The sequence below is a fragment of the Perca flavescens genome, chromosome 20 (genome assembly GCF_004354835.1).
Source record: "Perca flavescens isolate YP-PL-M2 chromosome 20, PFLA_1.0, whole genome shotgun sequence".
Classification (NCBI taxonomy): Eukaryota; Metazoa; Chordata; class Actinopteri; order Perciformes; family Percidae; genus Perca; species Perca flavescens.
The window spans coordinates 24,480,874-24,501,650 of record NC_041350.1 but is presented as its reverse complement, the minus strand read 5'-3'; the positions used below and the strand labels follow the sequence as shown (position 1 = coordinate 24,501,650).

Here is a 20,777-nt window from a genome sequence, read left to right as displayed (position 1 = left end):
TTGCAAAATGTTGTAATCACATCTTGCACTCAGGGGCGTATACTACTATTTAATCAAATAAAGATGTCATTCTATTTTGGGGGGAAATTAAAGCTATAGTGCGTAGTTTCTGTCGCCTGAATGAGGAATTCTAAGTAATGACAACAACACTGTCAGTGCGTCCACATGATACAAGCCTTACGTGATTGTGCACGTGCCCCCACACTCCTCAATGCAGTAACTAGTAGCCAAGGAGGACATGGAGGATTAAAAAACCATGATGGACTCTTCAGAAGAGGTCATTATCTTCACTCCAGTTTCTGGGTGGGAAAGTCGTGAGACGCCACAAACTTCTGAACATAGCCATACTGAGAAATACAGAGAGAGTTGTGTGGAGCTGATAGTCTTAATTAGCTTTGTAGCAGCTCATTTGGCAATGGCTTGAATATAAGGGAGGTTTATTAATATCAAAAAGTTACGCAATAAAGCTTTAAGCCAGTCTCCTTAATCACATAAAACCTGAAGGTAACGTAGAGCTGAGACGACCTTTCTATAATCGATAAATCGTTTAAGTCGTATTTCAAGTTAAAATGTCAAATGTTCTCTAATTTTAGCTTTGTTTTTCTATTGCTGTCTTTTCTCTCAACGCTCTTATCCCACATCATCATGTTCTTTCATGCAGAAACACATTAAACCATGTTGGAAAACTATATTTAATGGGACCTTTAAGACTGACAAGAAAGACACATGCATGCTAATCCAAGCATCTAAAGATATTTTAGTATGGCCTGTTCAGGTCTAAGTATTAGGCATATAAACAACCTATACACAGCCGTTAAGCTGTGAAAATCTCCTAACTCTAGTTTGTCAGTGTTTACGTTTTGGATGAACTCAAAATTGTCACTTCACAAACAAAGCTGCTTTTCATCGCTGCTGAGAAACTGACATTTTGAAGAGTCAAAGTTTTCACCCCTGAGACAAAATGAACGGTCAGCCTTGTTCTCACACACAAAATGACATTTCCAACTAAGATGATTAATGTACAAATAAAGCACTTGACTGTTGCACTGTTTTATAACACGATTATAGTCCCTGGTCATGTGGAGAAGAGCTCTGTGCATGTGACGGGAAATACCATAGCTTTGGATGTGTGCGATGACAAACAAATGCTCCTGTTTGGATAGTGGGGAAAAGAGACATTCAAAAGAGAGATTCATGTATGTGAAGCGAGGTTTGTGTGAACATGGGGGTGACGGAGCGAGAGGACGCGGCCTGACCCTGTGGGAACCTCTCTTGGTTGAGTGAACAACCGTCAAGTTGGGGAACGTATTGTCTTTGTTGAGGAAAAAAAAAGGTTATTGGGTGTATCGAGCTAAAAGAAAAAAAAAAAAGTCACTTCAATCCAGGAAGAGAGCAATAAAACCTTGAACTAGCTGATACAGTGAAAACCCCTGTGAAAACAACTCTGTGTCAACGCAGCTCCTGGCATCTGACGTTAGCTGGTCAAATGTGAATCTGTCTGCGGGGGCCAACAGATGACCTTTGACCCCAGCGTTTGGGAAACCATGACAGCTGCCGCTAACATGAGTCTACTGCACCAAGGGACAGTCTGAGCCGGTAACAGCTGAGCAAAGACTCAAATGTAAACTTTCCAGTAAGAAACTTCCTCTTTGTTAACTCGGGACTCTTATTTCAAAGTCTCAAGAGACCTGCACGTATGAAAACATATGAACTGTACGTTTTTTCCCATGTTAGCTTGTTTGTTTGTCACAAGGACATCTCAAAATGCTATGCACAGACATTTGAGGACAAATAAGCCTTTGGATGGAAGCTCATTCCCAAACGTTTTAAATTATACATTACCGGCCAATATTTTTGTCGATTAAATTAATTCAACTCTAAATCAGAGTGTAGTTAGAATCAATTATTACAACTTTAAAGGCATGTTTTGATGAGTGAAGTTAGAGAATGTTTAGCTTTGATGGGGGTTTACACTCTCCTTCTGCTTTAAAAGGAAAATTTGACATTTTGGAAAAATATCTTTATTCATTTTGTCAAGACTGGCTCTGTCCAAATATAAAAAATCCAACTACCAGCACCCCTTAAGATCAACATGTCATATCTCATTTGTTTAATCCCTACAAAAACAGAACTGTAGATCAAGTTGCAGTTTGGGCGCAGTTACCTTTTTAAAACAAAAGCCACATAATAAACATGATCTAACATATAATGTGCTAGCATCCAGGCTAGCAGTTTCCCTGTTTCCAGTTTTTATGCTAAACAAAGCTAAGCCGGCTGCTGGCTTCATATTCAGTGTACAGAGTGGTATCGATCTTCTCATGTAACTCTCAGCAAGAAAACAAATAAGGGTATTTCCCAAAATGTCACACTATTCTTTTAAGGTATTTCTATGAGAGAGAGAATAAAACATGTGAATGGAGGACAAATCTTGGATTGGAAAGGAAGAAACAAGTAGATCAAATCCAAAATCGTAAAAACAAAAGCAGACAATTCACATCCCTCCCTCCTGATGCATTAGGTGACTCCGGGTTAGCCTAAGTTTCTGAGATGAGAGTATTTCTGAGTCTCTGAATTCATGCTACATTTGATCTTATTGAGATCCTGCCAATCCTACTCAAGTCATCCAAAACGTTCCCTCCGACTCTGGTGGTTTCATTGCAGATAGGTAAGGTCACACCTACTCTTTCAGCTTGTCCTAAACTGGAGTTCATTTTCTCGTTCAGCTTTTTCATTTTCCTCTCTGTGATACAGTGATGGACGTTGAGGGAGCTCCTGGCCTCGCTCAGTTAACAGTCAGCGTGCGTTCAGTGACAGAGCAGATGAAATGAAAAGCCCTTGATTGTCTGGAGGCGTTTTTCCGCAGTGTCTGTTCGAGAGCCTGCAGAGCTCAGTCCTCAAAACCAGGTCAAAACGTGCCATGAAAGTAGAAGCTGTTTTATTTCTGAACAGCTTGAGGCTACTTCCTGCTTGGTAAAGACAACAGTGCCGTGGACGGCAGGTCGGCATATGGAAAGACAAATTTTAGTAACAAATCGGTTCAGAGCTTCACAGTTTATGATTAGAAAGGTTTACGGTGATAATGGGGTCAGATGCAACACTAAATTCTTAGTACATTTTGAAACATTAAGTCCTTGAATTCAGACACAGCTAGAAAAGAAACAGGTACAAAACTAAAGTACAACCAACTATATATTTTTTCAGCTTACTGTACTTCATCTTATTCACTTTAAAAAAAAACATGCACATACAGTATAGGACACAAAAACAAGGCTAAAGCAAAACGTTAGCATCTTCATCTGATGATTCACGTAGAAGACATAGAAATAAGGATAAGCGTAGAGCTAGTTTGCTGTAGTATTAAAGCACAGAATTATAAATAAAATGTTTTTTAAAGGTGCCATATGTAATATTATATGTAATACTGGCAGCTAGCGGTTAAAATAGTTACTGCACTACCAATTCAAAATACTGGAGAGTCGTTTCCCCCGCCCCCTCCTGCCCAGACTCGAAGTTCACGTTGGTTGCCAGGCTGAGACCGCAGCATTCACAACAATGTTGCTAGACGCTTTTCTCACATAGCCAGACATTACTCCACAGCACAGCGGAGTAGCTAATGGTAGATGCTAGTCTCACATAGCCAGACATTACTCCACAGCACAGCGGAGTAGCTAACGGTAGATGCTAGTCTTACATAGCCAGACATTACTCCACAGCACAGCGGAGTAGCTAACGGTAGATGCTAGTCTCACATAGCCAGACATTACTCCACAGCACAGCGGAGTAGCTAACGGTAGATGCTAGTCTCACATAGCCAGACATTACTCCACAGCACAGCGGAGTAGCTAACGGTAGATGCTGGCTATATTGACAGTCATAAAAGCCAGTGCTCACGCGGAGCTCTGTAACCAACTGACAGACACGCTTTTTTGGCTTAAAATGACAGTATGAACCGCTAAAAACACAACAACCTCACTGTCCTCTCCACACGCCAGTCAGGCACACTTCCTCGACTTAGAATTACAATACGAAACGCTAAAAATACCACTACCTTTCCGACGGAACACACTTCATTGGCTTAGAATTACGGCAACAATCGCTAAACACACTGCAAACTCACAGTCCTCTCTTTCCGATTTACAGCCCCCCTCTCGTGGCTTAAAATAACTCACCGTTGTCGGCTCCAGCCGCTGAAGAGGCTACACGCTGTAAACAGCCATGGGTTGCTTGCCTGGTCCTCCCGGTAACGTTAACAGTTAGCAGGGTTAGCATAACGGCGTTAGCCAGGACCAGTCGGGATCACTTTACTGGCTATGTCTCAATTGTTTTTGCGAGTAACCAACTCGGGGAATCTAGCTATATAATTCAATGTGAGTACACAAATGTTGAAATGACAAAAAATGCCCATCCCTAGTAGCTGTGATAAATTAGCCTGAAGCTAATGCTTACCTGTTCAGGAGAAAATAAGCCAACTCTGCGTCCTTTTGGGATCTAAGCTGTCTCCATCTTTCAAATACATCTCCAATATTTACCAGGGGGTTGTTACGTCTCTGGTCACACAACTGTTAGAAACATGCTGTTTTCTTTTTTTTATGTCATGTAGAATCTATCTCCGTTGATCCTGTTCATTTGTTTGCTGCTTTCATGGCTGTACTACCGTTACAGCTGTAGCGTGCTGGGTTTAAGTTTTTACAGGTATATCTGGCAACCCGGCCTGCCTCTCAAACTGGGCCATTGATAACAACACACAGATCAAAACATAAACATAAATTCCGTCACGGAATGTAAATTTCAAAAAGAAAAAATACTGACATTAGCATTGTTGTCAGAAAAGATAGTATTTCAGTTTAACATGTTTCCTTAATATCTGATGAGGCATTGGTGTCATTTTTGGATTTATTACAGTAAAAATAGTACATATTGGACCTTTAAAATGAATTATAAAAAATAATGTAGTTAGCTAATGGTGTGCCGTTCTTTGGCTTTGGAAATAACGCTGCAGTAGGTGTAAGTAGTAAGCTAACTAGCTGGACATGCTAACAATTGCAGCTTACATTTTAGCAGAAAAACATACTGTTAATCCATTCCTTATAATTTAGCTTTTGGTTTTTTGGTTTTGATAAGGCTAAACACAAAAGACACCACTCTCCATCTCTATGTATTTGCTATGTATCGCTCATGCTATGCTTGGTTAGCCTACTGCTAGGCAGCCGTTTGCAGCCTACTTTAGAGCAGATAAAGACTTTGTTTAATCCATTCCTTATATTCTTTCTCTTATGTTTTATGTTTTGGAAAGGCTAAAAAAAATCTTAGCAAAGGGTCAATTGTGGGAACCATGAAAAGATTTCCAACATTTCTAAAAATGAGAACTATAAGCAATACGATTTTGAGTTTGTGCTCAACAGGTTTCCAACTACATTAATGCAACGCAAATTCAAGCTGGTTCGGGGACAGTCGAAATAAAAGCATTGTGCAACATTAGTGTAGAGAAGAGGATGCTGGAATGTTTGCAATGAGCTCTGGAGGATTTGTTGAGGTGGTGGGGGGGTTATGGATGTCCCTGCTATCTGGGAGCGCTAATCATCTCAGTAATTAAGCCGAGTGGGAACACGTGCATGGCATGAATAATTCACAAGCGGCTCCAGGGCCATTCGGCGTGTTTCATTTTCTCTCTGCGGCCGAGCGAACTAGCCAATCTGTCACAGGATAGCGCGTATGTCAGAGAGACATCAGAGCCAATTTGGATTAAAGCCCCAACTAGGGGGCAAGGAAAGGAAGAGGTAGTTGTAATGTCACTGCTATGCTTTTAAAGCTGCAGCAAAGGAAATGCATTACTCTTCAAGGTTATTAGAAAACACACATATGTGTGTATGTGTGTGTATATATATATATATATATACAGTACATGAAATGTTTCTAAGGTAAAGATAGATTTTGATTTCCCATAACTTACTTTCAAAAAGCTTTCTTTGGTGTTCTTTAAAATTCAATGCTGTATGTAATACAATACTGTCATTTGGTCTCACACTGTAAATGGGTAAACTTCTGGTGAGGACAACTTCTGGTGACAGAAAACACCAAACAAACAACTTCCACTAAAGCCCTACGATGAAAGACGGTGAAAAATGACTTTAATTTTGAACAGCTTGATCCCTGATTGTGTTTCCCCCTACAGTTATCACTAACCTGAGACTCTAACATGAAAGGTTGTGGTTGTTTACATGCACTGCCGCAGCCCTCAGAGAATACAGTTTGAAATATTAACTAGGCGACTTGATGATATTTACTGTCCTGGTAACATTTCTGTTGTTAAAAATTAAGCTATCACATCTTCCAACATGCTGGAAGAGTTAAGATTTGGCCAGATCTCCTCCGTGTTTAACAAGATCTCATATCCAACCCATCTTCCACAAGCAGAACCTAAGTGGCTAGTATATTATTCATGGCTTATATCTGCTGTCATTAATAATGCAGAAGAAGTCGTTAACTATCCACACAATGAAACTCAGATGAAAAAAAAAAAGTTTCCACAGTTTCTTAATGTGAGAAAAGGAGTCCTTATTTGACAGACACATGGGACAGCGCAGCAGGAAATGGGGCAGAAGTGATCTATTCTTGTCAGCGCTGGATTTATCTGGCCAAGACGGCATCTTCTGCAAATGATCGCCTATATACGCTGATGATCTTGTTTAAATGTGTCAAAAAAGAGTACAGAGAAAGAGTGAAATGGAGAGAGTTGATACTGATTAACCTGTGGAAGAGGAACGTGTTTTTTTAAAGGTTCTGTCAGGTCATTCAGTCAAGTGTCAGATACTCTCTTCTGTCACTAAAGCCCATTTGTTAATTGAGTAGAATCTTTTTTTAGTATCTATTTATTTTCTGGGGTGGAAACAGCACAATTCATGCCCATCTGGGAATCATTCCCTATCTCTCTCTCATTTTTGTCATCTTGTCAGTTGTCAAATAAAGGAATACACGCTCTCTTTTTTCTTTAAAAGGTATGTTTCTGCAACATTTTGGATTTAACATTTGAGCTTTATCATCATAAGTCAATATGTTCATTTTCCCACCTAAAAAAATGGTCAGACTTTAGGCCAAGAGTTTTCATGAACTTCTCTACAAGTGTGTGTGTGTGTGTGTGTGTGTGTGTGTGTCTGGGGGCAAAACGTTTCTGTTTCAAAGGGCCTGTACACCCACACAGGTGTTTAAAATTACCATGCTTCATTAGCCTCTAGTCAGATATTGGTCCTTTCTTTTACTTGGTAAAAGTCCTGCAAAATGGAGGATAAACGAGAAAAAAAGAATAGAGTTGTGATCACCAAACTCTATGTGCTAACACAGATATAGGTGTAAGTTGTCTTGCCCTAAACTGGTGCAACAAAACTAACAGGCCGTCAATAAAATGCAGTTTGTTCATGCTCAAGCAGTTCAGAGGTCTAATCAGGCAATGTAAGTGAAAACACCTGGTTGGATGGTAGGTGCATGTGTGTGTGTGTGTGTGTGTGTGTGTGTGTGTGTGTGTGTGTGTGTGTGTGTGAGTGTGCGTGTGTCGGAGCTTTGAGGTCTGACGCTGAACCAATTTTAAAAACGAGGGCTTAAGCAGTTCCAGACACGGATTAAATTAATGTGGTTATTAATAGTCAGAGAAGTAAAACGTGCAGCTTATGTCAGGTAGTCTGTAGTATTTAAGGCAAAGTCTGACCTTACCTCACCTATTCAGTGGAAATTATGTTGGTATTTGACTTTTTTGGGGCTAGATTTTGATCAGTCATTGCTGTGCAGTACAAAGCAGCTGGTATGTTCATGGCAAACAGACACATATGTGGTGAAGCTGGAAATGAGAATGGGAATGAGAGGGAAAATGACAAGGAATGCACTATCAATTATTATAATTCAGGTGATATATCAGACAGTTATATGTCCACCACCAATCAGCTATGAAAGAAAAAACACATGACAAGTTTAAGAAATGAATGGCCAAGGTGGACACCTTTTTGGTCATTATGTTCAGAATCCACTTTCATGCTCACACCAGAGTCACTTTTATGAAAAAAAAACAAGAAGAAAATTGTTATTGCAAATATTCAACAATATTTGGTTGAACCATCATTTAACTGTGACAGTATTCTTGCTATGGTTACCTGTAGTATTGAGGGCAGATTAGATAGGAACAATGTTTGAGGTGTCCCAATTTCCACTTTTAACAGACATCTGTCAGCCAATCAAAAACAGGAGTTTTCTGTTGCCGTGGTGCATTAGGCTACATTCTTTAACTGTCCACCTGATCGTCTGAGATCTGAGATCACAAAGTCAAGTCTGTAGTTTTCCTTCACGATATCCGGGATTTTGACCTCACCTACAGTTTTTAATTTAACTCAGCCAATAGGATGAAGCTCTGTTCTTATGAGTTCAAATCTGATTTCTGCTCTGTAAAGTCTTGGTTGTCTTTGAGTCACAAGAACTGCCTTAAGATAATTACATCAGTTCCTGTCGCTAATGATGATTATGCTGATGATATTTATGGCGATAACAATGATGAAAACAGGGTCACTGCAGGCTTTAACCTGTCCTCATCTGCTGAACAGATTTCAGGTTGAGCTCACTTTCTTACGCAACTGATGTCCTCATTTAATGTGGGCTGACTGTGTTATAGGGCAGATGTGACGAAGCATAACACATTATTCTGTTTTAAACCCTCCTTTAAATCTATCTAACTTTCTTTTGGATTGGACTAATTTATGTACAGAAAAGAAAAAGAAAAAAACGTCCTTTTCTTTCCCAGTCGTGTCACAAAAGGGAAACTGGCACATTGGAGTTTTGAGGCATTTATCTCTCTCCAGTTATACGCCTGGAGCGTGTTGAAATATTCAGCTGGTCTGTGTTCCCACCCAGAAAAGTTATATAAAAATATGTCAAAACAAAAATCCCCCTCACTGCTTAAGTTGATGTTTTCTCTGCGGACAGAAGATGACAAGATGACCCAGACTGGACATGAAATATTCGGTTAAAAAGTATCTCGTCAAACTCGATGAGACGTTCAGCATCGATCGACCTCCCTTTCCTGCACATTCTCTGTTTCACTTCTTCTCTTCGGGCATTCTGGGTCATTCTCTCGCTCTCATTTTCCTGTTCTTTATCTCCCTCTTTCATAAGCACAGCTAATCTCTTTACATGGCAGCTCGAGGGGTAAATATCATCGCCTGTAATCGAACAGCGTCAACCTAAATGGCTTTGAGACATCCCAGCCCCCCCCCCCCCACACACACACTGTGAAATTTCATTCTCTATAGACCTCTGACCCGCCTTTGTCCTCCGTCTCATCCCCATATCAGTGAATCAGTCTGCTATCATGAACAACAGCAAACGTGTCTTTTATCTGCACAGAATCACAGCAAAGACGACGTACTTAAAGATTAGAACGATTGTCACCACACTCTAATGACTGACTCGTCCTAAACAATGTAGGACTCAGGAGGACCCAGGACATATTCACTCACAAGAAAAAGCACTGAGAACAACAGTCATGACTATTTATATACAAATGCATGCCAAAGCCAGCACACCAGGCCTCATATCATTAAGTTTGCTGACGACTCGGTAATAGTGTAAGAGTGGTGCAAGTCGTCTTTTATGAACATTAACGCAGCAAAAACTAAAGAAATGCTGATTGACTTTAGGAAGAATCCCCCCACCCGCTCTCCTACCCTTATTAACGATCAAGCTATTACAGTGGTGAAGCAATATAAATACTTCGGTATTATAATAGACGATAAACTAATCTTCGAGCCACAAGTTGACGCTGTCTGTAAAAAAATCACACCAACGCATGTTTTTTTATCATAAACTTTGCCATTTTAATGTCGATAAGACCTCCATGAGGATGTTTTATTGTTGTTTTATTGAAACTATTCTTTCTTTTGCCTTTGTGAGCTGGTTTGGGTCCCTCCCTCTTAAAAACAAAAACAGGCTGCCATACAAGGGGTGGTACGGTTCACAAAACCCACGGTTCGGTAGCGTATCACAGTTTTAGGGTCATGGTTTTCGGTTCTGTACGGTTCTTGTTATTTTTTCTTTTAATCTTTAACACTCCAGAAATATACTTCAGCATACGGTATATAGCTTAATTATCCACAATGTAGGATACAGTATTAAATAATTATAGTTATATCATGTAGCCTAATCATGCACAAACTGAATTTGACTTGACTTTAAGCACATTATTAAGACCATCTCTGAGGAAAGCTAGCTGAGATTTTGATACAGCAAGAGGGAAGACATTGTCTTGATTTCAACAAGCTTTTCATTTATTTGGCAAAAAAAAAAGGAAAATGTGTGTGTTTTTTTTGCACATGAAGATTGAAATATTACAGAATATCAATTGAAATAACTTGCATTTATCAAACTGCCAACTTCAGTGTAGCTCTTACAAAAATGTATCCTTTAAAAGAAAAAGAGAGGAACTCTTAAAGCTCCGTCTTTTGAATAAGTCAGAATACGTTAAACATAAAAACAGTTTACATTGTTAGTTCATTTCCTATCCTGACCTGGGCTGGGACACACATACGGTTTGATAAAGTACTTATTGGACTTATCATTGCACTTACAATAACGAACGTAGCTGTCAGGTCCTCCTGTATACGTCTCCTCTCCGTTTTTTCCTGCATCCACCGTGTGTGTTTGTGTGTGTGTTTGTGTGTGTGTGTGTGCGCGCGTCAGAGACCCGACAGGATCTAAACTGCAGCCGCTTCAGCGAGTGAAAAAACGTTACAGCGTACATTGATGTTAAAATGTATACAGGTTGGCATGATGGCCTGAAATGTTTTGCACGGTCTTTCGCTGTACGTTTTGTTGGTAACTTGTTCACACCTCTTCTTTCGCGCGAAAGGGAAACACACTCAGGTCACATACGGGGCACCTGATGGGCACGAGGCCACATTGCGCATGCGTCGAACCGTGCGGCACACACACGTTCCGAACCGAGACAAGCGGACCGAACGGTTCGGATGTTTTTTCATGAACCGTACCACCTCTATGCCATACATAACTAAAGTGTATGGCAAAATTTCCCGCAACTCTCTGACTGACTTAAAGGTTCCTATTTTAACCATATGAAACGCAAGTAGTTTTGTGGGCGGCACCCGACGCAAATCTTAAATGGGTTGGTCTGAAGTAAATAGGTGTGGTTTGGGTGTAACGTGCAATAAACCAATCAGAGCGTCATCTCACATTCCCTTTAAGAGCACGCACGCTTGTTCCATGGTGGATTGCTATTATGATTTGTTTGGCGCACACCAGCGGGAGCTGTCCGGGATGCGGCAAAGTAATAAATGCCCGTCTTGACCGGGTGGCGATGTTGCTGCGGCCTCTCGGGCACATCTCCTCAAGTCTGGAGAGGATTGCTGCAGCCATGGAGCGTGGGCCTCCAAACGCACCACCTGCACCTGTTGTGCCCCTTCCTCCTCCCCCCACTCCATCTCAGTCCACCCGCTCCACCAGGAGCACATTGCCACTCCCGGACCAGATCCCGCTGGAGTGTCCAATCCCACCGTAGTTCAACATCACGTCTCCTTAAGTCCTCTAATATTTCCTCATTTATGTCATCAACACATCCATGATTCATGGAAGTGTTGTGTAAAACACAACAAGCCACAAGGAATGCTGGGACTTTTTGAGAACTGTACTGTAAAGTGCCTCCTGACCTATCCAAACACCCTAAGCGCATTTTCAGTAATATTCCATGTAATTATGTATGGTTTGCAAAAATGGGAACTGCTGCGTCCGTGTAGATGAGAGAAGCAAAGTGTATGCGCGTTGTGCGCACACTAAATTATGGCCAAGCATGCGCCCCTAAAATAGCATCTGAGTAACGCGCCACTGACTTTAGACTAGCGCCACTGACTTTAGACCAGGTTTTTCCTGGTCAGTGGCGGAATTGTTTTCTGAAACCGCAAAATAGCATCAGGGAACGTTTGCGCCTGAACACGCCTCCTCTTTTCGCTGAACTACCCCCGGGGGCGCAAATACCTTCCCTAATTTACCGACGTGCGTCTGTGGAGGGAAAAGTCCGCTGTGCGTCGGGTGCAAAATAGGAATGATACATGCGTCGGTGTACAAAGGCAATTGCGCTGAGTGAAAGATAGGGCCCAAAATCTCTATATGAGACAAAGGCCCAGTCAGTCCTGGCTGATATAAGCCACCCCCTGAACAGCTACTTTATGTTGTTGCCGTCTGGCTGTAGATTCTATCAGCCTAAATGCAGGACAAACAGACACAACAACTCTTTTGTTCCTGCTGCTATAGGCTTTGTTAATAATTCAATGTGAGATGTGGACTTCTGTGTAGTATGTATTTATGTTTGTCCTCTATTGATGGTGTCTGTTGTTTGTATAGCCTATGTGAATGTGACATTATGAATATGTTTACATCCTTGTTTACAATAAATAAATGCTATGAATCCCATATAGTTCAACTGAGAATAGCAACAAAAAACAAGAACATCAAACTAAAATTATATATATACATGCACTAACAGAAAGATGTCAGAGTGAGGGGGCTGCCCATTAAAGGCACCCTGGTCTAAATCTACGACATTCCACTTCAGGGATTGCTCCAGTGCTGCAGGAAATTCCGCCGGATGCATGTCTTTTTGCCAATGTCCGTTTCCTTCCACTTTCTTTGTGTTGGAATTTTAAACTCTGGTTGATTTATGAGGACTATGGTTAACTGATCCTCAGATCTCTGCAGGGTAAATCCAGTCTGTCCAATCAGAGTTTTCTGTTGAACGACTTAAACTACTTTTGAACGTACACATTCCCCCAAAACAAGTTTCTTCCTGAGGCTTTGCAGAGGCACCGATGATCCGTACGGCTTTTAGCACCACCCATGACGATTGTGATTGGTTTAAAGAAATGCCAATAAACCAGAGCACTTTTTTCTCCCATGCAGGAATGCTGTGTGGACTAGCCAGACCATCCTTCCTCCGCAGCGCTGTGGAGGATGGTCTGGCAAAACGAGACTAAAGGCACTCTGAGCAGATAGGAGTTTGGTGCCTTGCTCAAGGACACCTCAGCAGTGCCCAGGAGGTGAACTGGCACCTCTACAGCTACCATTCCACACCCGGACTGGGTCGGTAGGGGGACTTGAACCAGCGACCCTCCAGTTCCCCAAGCCAAGTCCCTATAGGCTGAGCCACTGCTGCTGCAAAACACAAGCGCCCAACATGGGGCTCGAAACCCACGAGCCTGAGATTAAGAATCTAATGTTCTACCAACTGAGCTAGCCGGGCTCCCAGCTGCTGAATGATCATGTTTTAAATACTGTATATTAAAGCAGCATTGATATATTTATTGGCAACTTGGGGACAGCGGACCAAACTGTAAACACAATATTATTACACATCACCAAGTCCAATATTCACTCTCCCTATTATACTGTTCTAGTTAACCAGTTACCAAGTTAAATATCTGGTTCTTAAGCTGCTAAAGGCTCCACTATATTCACCAGATGGTCCCTAACTATGTCTGTCTGCTGTACAGTTGCTTTATTAGAGCTGTTTTGCTGAAAACAGGGCAATCAATTAAAGCACTGACGTTGCAGAAGCCTGTGTTTGAAGCATGTGACCAGATGACTAGATGTTGTAGTTTATCGGGGGACAGTTGACATGAGAAAAATTACTTTGATCAGCTAATTCTAATCTCAGTATTTGCAAATGTTTGGTTAAATCGCCAGCTGTACTATATCTCCGAAGATTTGTATTGCTAATGAAGTCTACCAATTTCTGTGTGAAAGAAGCCAGATACGCATTTTTTCACACTTATTTATGGTAAAGCCGTCATTCTGTATTTTGCATCTGGACTATTAGTTGCATGGCACATTTCACTAATGAAGTTCATTAGTCTACTGGATAGGACAGGTGCATGCTGTCTTTGTCTGGATGTCCTGAGTATTGAGCAGCCACACAGAAGGAGCGAGTGCGGATACAATGGATCCGGAGTGACAGCCAGCTTCATTACTATTAGCAGACAGGAGTTAAAGCAGGACAGAAGGACAGGGATCCCGCCACCAGCGTCTGACTCTTCAAAGCTTTTCCTTCCCTGCTCCCGCTGAGCTCAGGCAGAGCTGCAGGTCGCTCATTCAGACACGAATCAACTGCTGCTGACATCGGCCTCAAGATTGAGACGAGTCTTTTAATATCCGTCCCAGTACCTGCTCTGCCTGTCCTCTTTAGCCTGCTTTTTGGGACATCTTGGATGAGAGCTTGCAGGGTCTCCGTCTGTGTTGATTTTGTGTCATGGTGCGCATGCCGTCTGTTTATGTCAGGAGGAGGCTTAGGGTCAAACACATGCTGACCTTAAAGGTGAGCACATGTGCTCACTAGAAGTGAAAAATTCCTTAAATCACTTGCAAATTCCTGAAGTGACTCACTACTACAACCTGTTTTTCACTTGCATGCAGAGCTCAAAGGGAAACTTTCAGGGTTGTCAGGTTAAAATCTCCCCTGCTGCCTCTAATTTGTCTCTCCTCCCGTGGCAAGAGGGCAAATACTAATTACTAATTTTCTGCTACAATCTGCTATTTTCTGCACACCCACGCATCTTCTTGTACTTCTATGTGATGAATCACTTTTAATTGCCACTAAACACACTGAGGAGACAGAGCTTGACCTAGATTGCATACGGGGTCCTGTGCGACCTCTTATGACACCCGTGAAGAGCTGAGAACCACTCACCATGTCCAGATTTACCAGCCCCCTTTACTTTTTTTTAATGTGATTTACAGAGATTAACACAGACATCCTGACACCACAAAAGACCCCTCTGACACAAATCTGAAAAGGCAGACGAGAACTGGGCGAGTCACACTATGTAGCTCTTAAATTTCTACTGAAATTGACTTCGGAGACATAAAATTGATTACCATCGCGGTTTAGACACGGTCACGCAGTCCAAAAGGGAGGGTTGGAGATAAAACACGGTGTTATTTATTGCCTCGGAGACCAGTGGAGAAGTTGAGAAGACGTCGGAGCAAAAAGCGGGAGCAATGATCTGTGGCCACATTCATTTAGCCACACAGTTTCTGTAGGAGGAGGAGGGGAACGGCTGTAAAGCATCTGGGATGGATTCCTCCTGGGGTCCGGTATCTTGGAGACCTCTGCTGCTCTGCACAACATCAAGGGGGATTTTGTTGCCATGGCGGCAGGTGGTTCAACTCTGTCTCCATAAAGAGAGAAATGTTTCACAAAGATAGAGAGCCGAAAACATCGCAGACAATGACGGTGCAGATTAAAAACCTTGAAGAAAAATCCCACTTGGAGAATAGAAGAGATCTTATTAAATGATATTAACGAGCGTGCGCACTGCTCTGAAATGTAAATGCTGCAGGTGTAGATTTAAGATGCTGTCGCTGAGAAACAAGGTTCAAGTTTCTTAGTGTTGTACTTCCTGCATCAACATTGGACAGTGACTCTGAAACATGCGGCGACCCAGCCTTCATCAGTTTTAAGGGCAAAGCAAGATATTAATGTGTGTGTTTATGTGCATTTGTTTCTGGTTCCTGTATATTATATTGTATTTGAGCATATGGTGAGAGCAGAGATAGGCCTGTATTTGAATACTGGTTGGTTCTGTATATGGCCAGATTCAAACCTTAAAAAGGTCCCATGACATGGTGCTGGGAACAATACAAAGAGGGCGCAGATGAACTAACGCTGGTCTCATTACTGTAAGTAGGCTACATTAAAACCTTCGTGAGTTAAAAGTCAATACTTATCAATGCACTCACCTGTGTAGACCGGCATAAACATGTAGGAGGCGATATTAAAAAACCTCATAAAGTGAAATGTTCATGCCATGGGACCTTTAAAGCTGCAGTCGCCATTATTTTTATAAATACAATGGATCAAATGAGAAAATGACAGAAGCTTTTTGAAATATCACTTTGGTTTCTTGGAAACTGTGTTCATTTGTTTTCTGACATTTTATAATTTAAACAATGTAGGTGTACCCCTACTTCAGACATCAAAATCTTATATTTCAGTTAATTGTATTGTAAATGAGAGTTTAACAGCCATTAACACATGATAAAATCTGGAGAATGAGCAATCACATATCAGAGGAAGCCAGTGCCACCACTTTGGCTACATCCTTGAGTTTCAGCTAAAGCTGATGTGGATTAAGCACAAGTACAAGTGACGCATGAGAATCCACAGTGAATCTGCAGGATATGAAAAACAGTTTTTTCCCTAAAGAATTATGTGAGGAACACCCTGAGGCTCTGAAAGATGCCCATTCTCAATACTACCAGCTCCGAACTCTCAGCCATCTGTTGCAGTTCTGCAGGCAGCAGCTTCAGAACACATCCATCCATCCATCTTCGTCCGCTTATCCGGTATCGGGTCGCGGGGGGAGCAGCTCCAGCAGGGGACCCCAAACTTCCCTTTCCCGAGCAACATTAACCAGCTCTGACTGGGGGATCCCGAGGCGTTCCCAGGCCAGGTTGGAGATATAATCCCTCCACCTAGTCCTGGGTCTTCCCCGAGGCCTCCTCCCAGCTGGACGTGCCTGGAACACCTCCCTAGGGAGGCTCCCAGGGGGCATCCTTACCAGATGCCCGAAACACCTCAACTGGCTCCTTTCGACGCGAAGGAGCAGCGGCTCTACTCCGAGCTCCTCACGGATGACTGAGCTTCTCACCCTATCTCTAAGGGAGACGCCAGCCACCCTCCTGAGGAAACCCATTTCGGCCGCTTGTACCCTGGATCTCGTTCTTTCGGTCATGACCCAGCCTTCATGACCATAGGTGAGGGTAGGAACGAAAACTGACCGGTAGATCGAGAGCTTTGCCTTCTGGCTCAGCTCTCTTTTCGTCACAACGGTGCAATAAATTGAATGTAATACCGCACCCGCTGCGCCGTTTCTCCAACCAATCTCCCGCTCCATTGTCCCCTCACTCGCGAACAAAACCCCAAGGTACTTGAACTCCTTCACTTGGGGTAAGGACTCATTCCCTACCTGGAGAAGGCATTCCATCGGTTTCCTGCTGAGAACCATGGCCTCAGATTTAGAGGTGCTGATCCTCATCCCAACCGCTTCACACTCGGTTGCGAACCGATCTAGTGAGTGCTGAAGGTCACAGGCCGATGATGCCATCAGGACCACATCATCTGCAAAGAGCAGCAATGAGATCCCCAGCCCACCAAACCGCAACCCCTCCCCACCCCGACTACGCCTCGATATCCTGTCCATAAATGTTACAAACAGGATTGGGGACAAAGCGCAGCCCTGGCGGAGGCCAACCCTCACCTGAAACGAGTCTGACTTACTGCCGAGAACCCGGACACAGCTCTCGCTTTGGTCGTACAGAGATTGGATGGCCCTGAGAAGAGACCCCCTCACCCCATACTCCCGCAGCACCTCCCACAGTATCTCCCGGGGGACCCGGTCATACGCCTTTTCCAGATCCACAAAACACATGTAGACCGGTTGGGCATACTCCCAGGCTCCCTCCAGGATCCTTGCGAGAGTGAAGAGCTGGTCCGTTGTTCCACGACCAGGACGGAATCCGCATTGTTCCTCTTCAACCCGAGGTTCGACTATCGGCCGAACCCTCCTTTCCAGCACCTTGGAGTAGACTTTACCAGGGAGGCTGAGAAGTGTGATACCCCTGTAATTGGCACACACCCTCTGGTCCCCCTTTTTAAAAAGGGGAACCACCACCCCGGTCTGCCACTCCTTTGGCACTGTCCCAGACTTCCACGCAATGTTGAAGAAGCGTGTCAACCACCGGTGTCCACCACGGTGTTTGTGGGTTACCGCCCCTTGAGGCACCTAAGACCCTAAGACCACAGCTCCTCGCTGCAGCTTCAGCAAGGGAATAAGCAGGTGCCACGAGAGAAGCCAAAAAACAGGGCGACAGGCTGCACCAATATCTCTGGTAGCATCGATTGGTTTCTAAAAATGCTCCTTTAGCTCTTTTTTCCCCCCAGTTTGGATCCAAGAAAGATGAAGCAGAAAAGGTAGGCAACTTCTCAAGTGATGGCAATTTGATGTGAGTGAAATGATCAATCCCCCTCAGATTTTTCTATCAATTTTACAATTGCCTTATACATCTGAGGTGACACACTATCTTCACAGCCATCTAGAAGAGATGATTGCACTGGAGGGCTATTAAATGGCTGCTTTGGAGACCTACAAGACCAATTCTGACTGTAAACGACAGCTGATCTACAGTACACGTGAAGGGAGACAAAGGTGTGTGTGTGTGTGTGTGTGTGAGAGAGAGAGAGATAGAGTTTCTCGTGAACAAAAAAATCAATGCATTCACCATATTTTTGGTTTTCTAATGAAAACCAGGCAACACCATCACTACACATCACCCTCCCTGTGTGTGTGTGTGTGCGTGTGGGTGTATGAGTGAGTATTGAAGAGTGTCTTTATCTAGCTTTACATCCTCCCTCGCTACTGGAAGCGGAGAGTGTGGAGGTGAGGGTTACAGCTGCCGAGGCGTAGATAAACTCAGCTCTGCAGCTCTCTGAAGCTTCTCCCTGCCCACCAGTCGCGTAAGGTGCACGCTATTATGACGGGCCCTAGTACTTTTGTATGAGTAATTACATTAATTTTATGGTGAGATTTTTTGTTGCTAAAATCGACTGCAAATCCAAATTTTAAAGCCGATATCTAATCTGAGTCACTCTCAATCCTGCCCAAAACATGGAGGGCCCACTCTGTTTACGCAGACTATACTGCCTGCACTATGTACATTTACGCCCCTGCTGCCCACAACAACTCAGCTTCCGAAATAGTATCTCAATCCACACTAAAGGCCTGCATGTGCTTCACTGCTGGCTCTTATTAAAGCATCGCTCCAATATTAGCCGTGCCTAATGATCTGTGGGGCGCCTGTTGAGCTGTCAAAGCACAGAGGGGAGTGGAACATATATATATATATATATATATATATATATATATATATATATATATATATATATATATATATATATATATATATATATATATATATAGAGAGAGAGAGAGAGAGAGAGAGAGAGAGAGAGAGAGAGAGTGAAGGAATCTGCTATGGAAACTCAGGAGACAAATAGGCAAGAGCTGAAATCATGCCAGAATCACTGTGAAACTTAAGTTCATCATTTAAAGGAGAAGAAACAGATGTAATAGAAGCAGTTTCCTGTTGATAAAGGAGGCCTGCTCCTGGCTGTCCAATCGTGAACAGAATTTCAAATAGAGCTGCGTCCTGACAGCTTTGCGCACTAAACACAGCAGAGTTCTCAGTTTGGAGAGGTGCGCATTTCGTGAAGCTGGCTGAAATGTGATCTGGAGTTATGTCGTGGAGGTAAATGCATCCACTTCCTACATTGTGCATTGTTAAACATCCATTTAAATCCAATGTGACCGAATGAATTCCCACAGCTCTGTATATCTACTGGATGCTAAGCGGAACTGACAAGATAGCGCAAATGATTTCCAAGGCAGACTTGTTGCTCAGCTCAGAGGATGATGAATCATTGTGAATAAACACACATAGCCTACACAGAAAAGACGCACTTGTAAACAGCAAATACAGATTTTGGAACTTTATATTCTCTTTACGCACGTACCTTGTGCAGTTTCCACATTGCGCCCAAAGCTTTTACTTCATGTGTGCCGTGTTTGCCTTCTTCCAAACACTGATAGCACACGGGCATCTTACACTGTACACAGTACATGCTTAGATTCTCCAGTTCGTGCTCTGTGCAAGTGGAGATTTTGCGCGGACTCGTGCGGCGACTTATCCGCCCCTGCGCTGGCGGCACCAGGCGATGCTTGGCGAGGGGACCGCGGGGAGGATGGCACCGGAGGCGGCACGGGTCGCAGTAGAAGACGTCGCACTGTTCGCACATCACGGTGGCCTCCTTCGGACTCTTCTCACAGAGCTGGCACTTGAGAGCGGCCGCTTTGCTCTGCTGATACCTGTCCACAACCCCCTCCAGCACCCGGTTCTTGGGGAATCCGCGGAGCCCCCGCTCGTCCAGGATTAGGCTGCGGTGACACTGCGGGCAAGTGATGCAGGAGTTGCGGGGGATCGGGGGTAAAGAGCTGGGCTGCGGTAGCAGATGCTGCGGAGGAGGCTGGGGGACAGACGGGGGAAAAACCCGCACTCCGTTTGGTGATTTTTGGCAAGGGGTGGTCGGAGTGCTGATGAAGCCCCCATATGAACCGTATCCACTGTCCGCCTCACTGTACAAACTCATTTTATCTAAATCTAGGTAATCATAGTCAGAGACGCCGGATCCGGAGGCTCGGCTGCTCTGTGGGGACTCAGCGTCCGGGGTCTGCACAAGAATATTCCGAGCACACGCCAGGCAAATGTTGTGGGAGCACGGCAGTATAATGGGCTCCCGGAAAAAAGAGCCACAAACAGGGCATTTTAACTCTTCCTCCATTTCATCCATGGCTGCTTCTGTGGGGTGAGAGATTCCTCGGGGGTGTGTGAACACAAACAGGAGAAGTTAACAACAGAGTCTCAGCTGATTAAGTCTGCTGCTCTGTTTGTGCGTAAACGGAGCTCCAGTCGCGTCCTACTGGCAATACTGCAAGTGCAACCTTGACCAGAGGAAAGGCATCATCACCGAGGAGGCAGGCTAACCGATACGACACACTCTTCACCAATAGGCAACCAGCATCAGCTCAGACTGGGTTACCATTGGACAACCAGTGGATTCCAAACAGCCATTGGATAAGTCAACTGTCAGTGTGGAGAGGCTCCGCTAATGAGCTTTACAGCGA

The 20,777-nt window shown here is 43.5% G+C and overlaps 1 protein-coding gene across 3 annotated transcripts in view; it reads right to left on the bottom strand.

Moving 5' to 3' along the window:
* trim9 (tripartite motif containing 9) overlaps positions 1-20,555 on the bottom strand; it is a 44,795-nt gene extending 24,240 nt beyond the window's left edge. For all 3 annotated transcript variants that reach the window (XM_028565603.1, XM_028565605.1, XM_028565606.1), the window contains exon 1: positions 19,610-20,555. In XM_028565603.1, the coding sequence (XP_028421404.1) occupies positions 19,610-20,443 (834 nt within the window). In that variant the 5' untranslated portion in view covers positions 20,444-20,555. The remainder of the gene's footprint in view (positions 1-19,609) is intronic.
* Between the last annotated feature and the right edge of the window lie 222 nt (positions 20,556-20,777).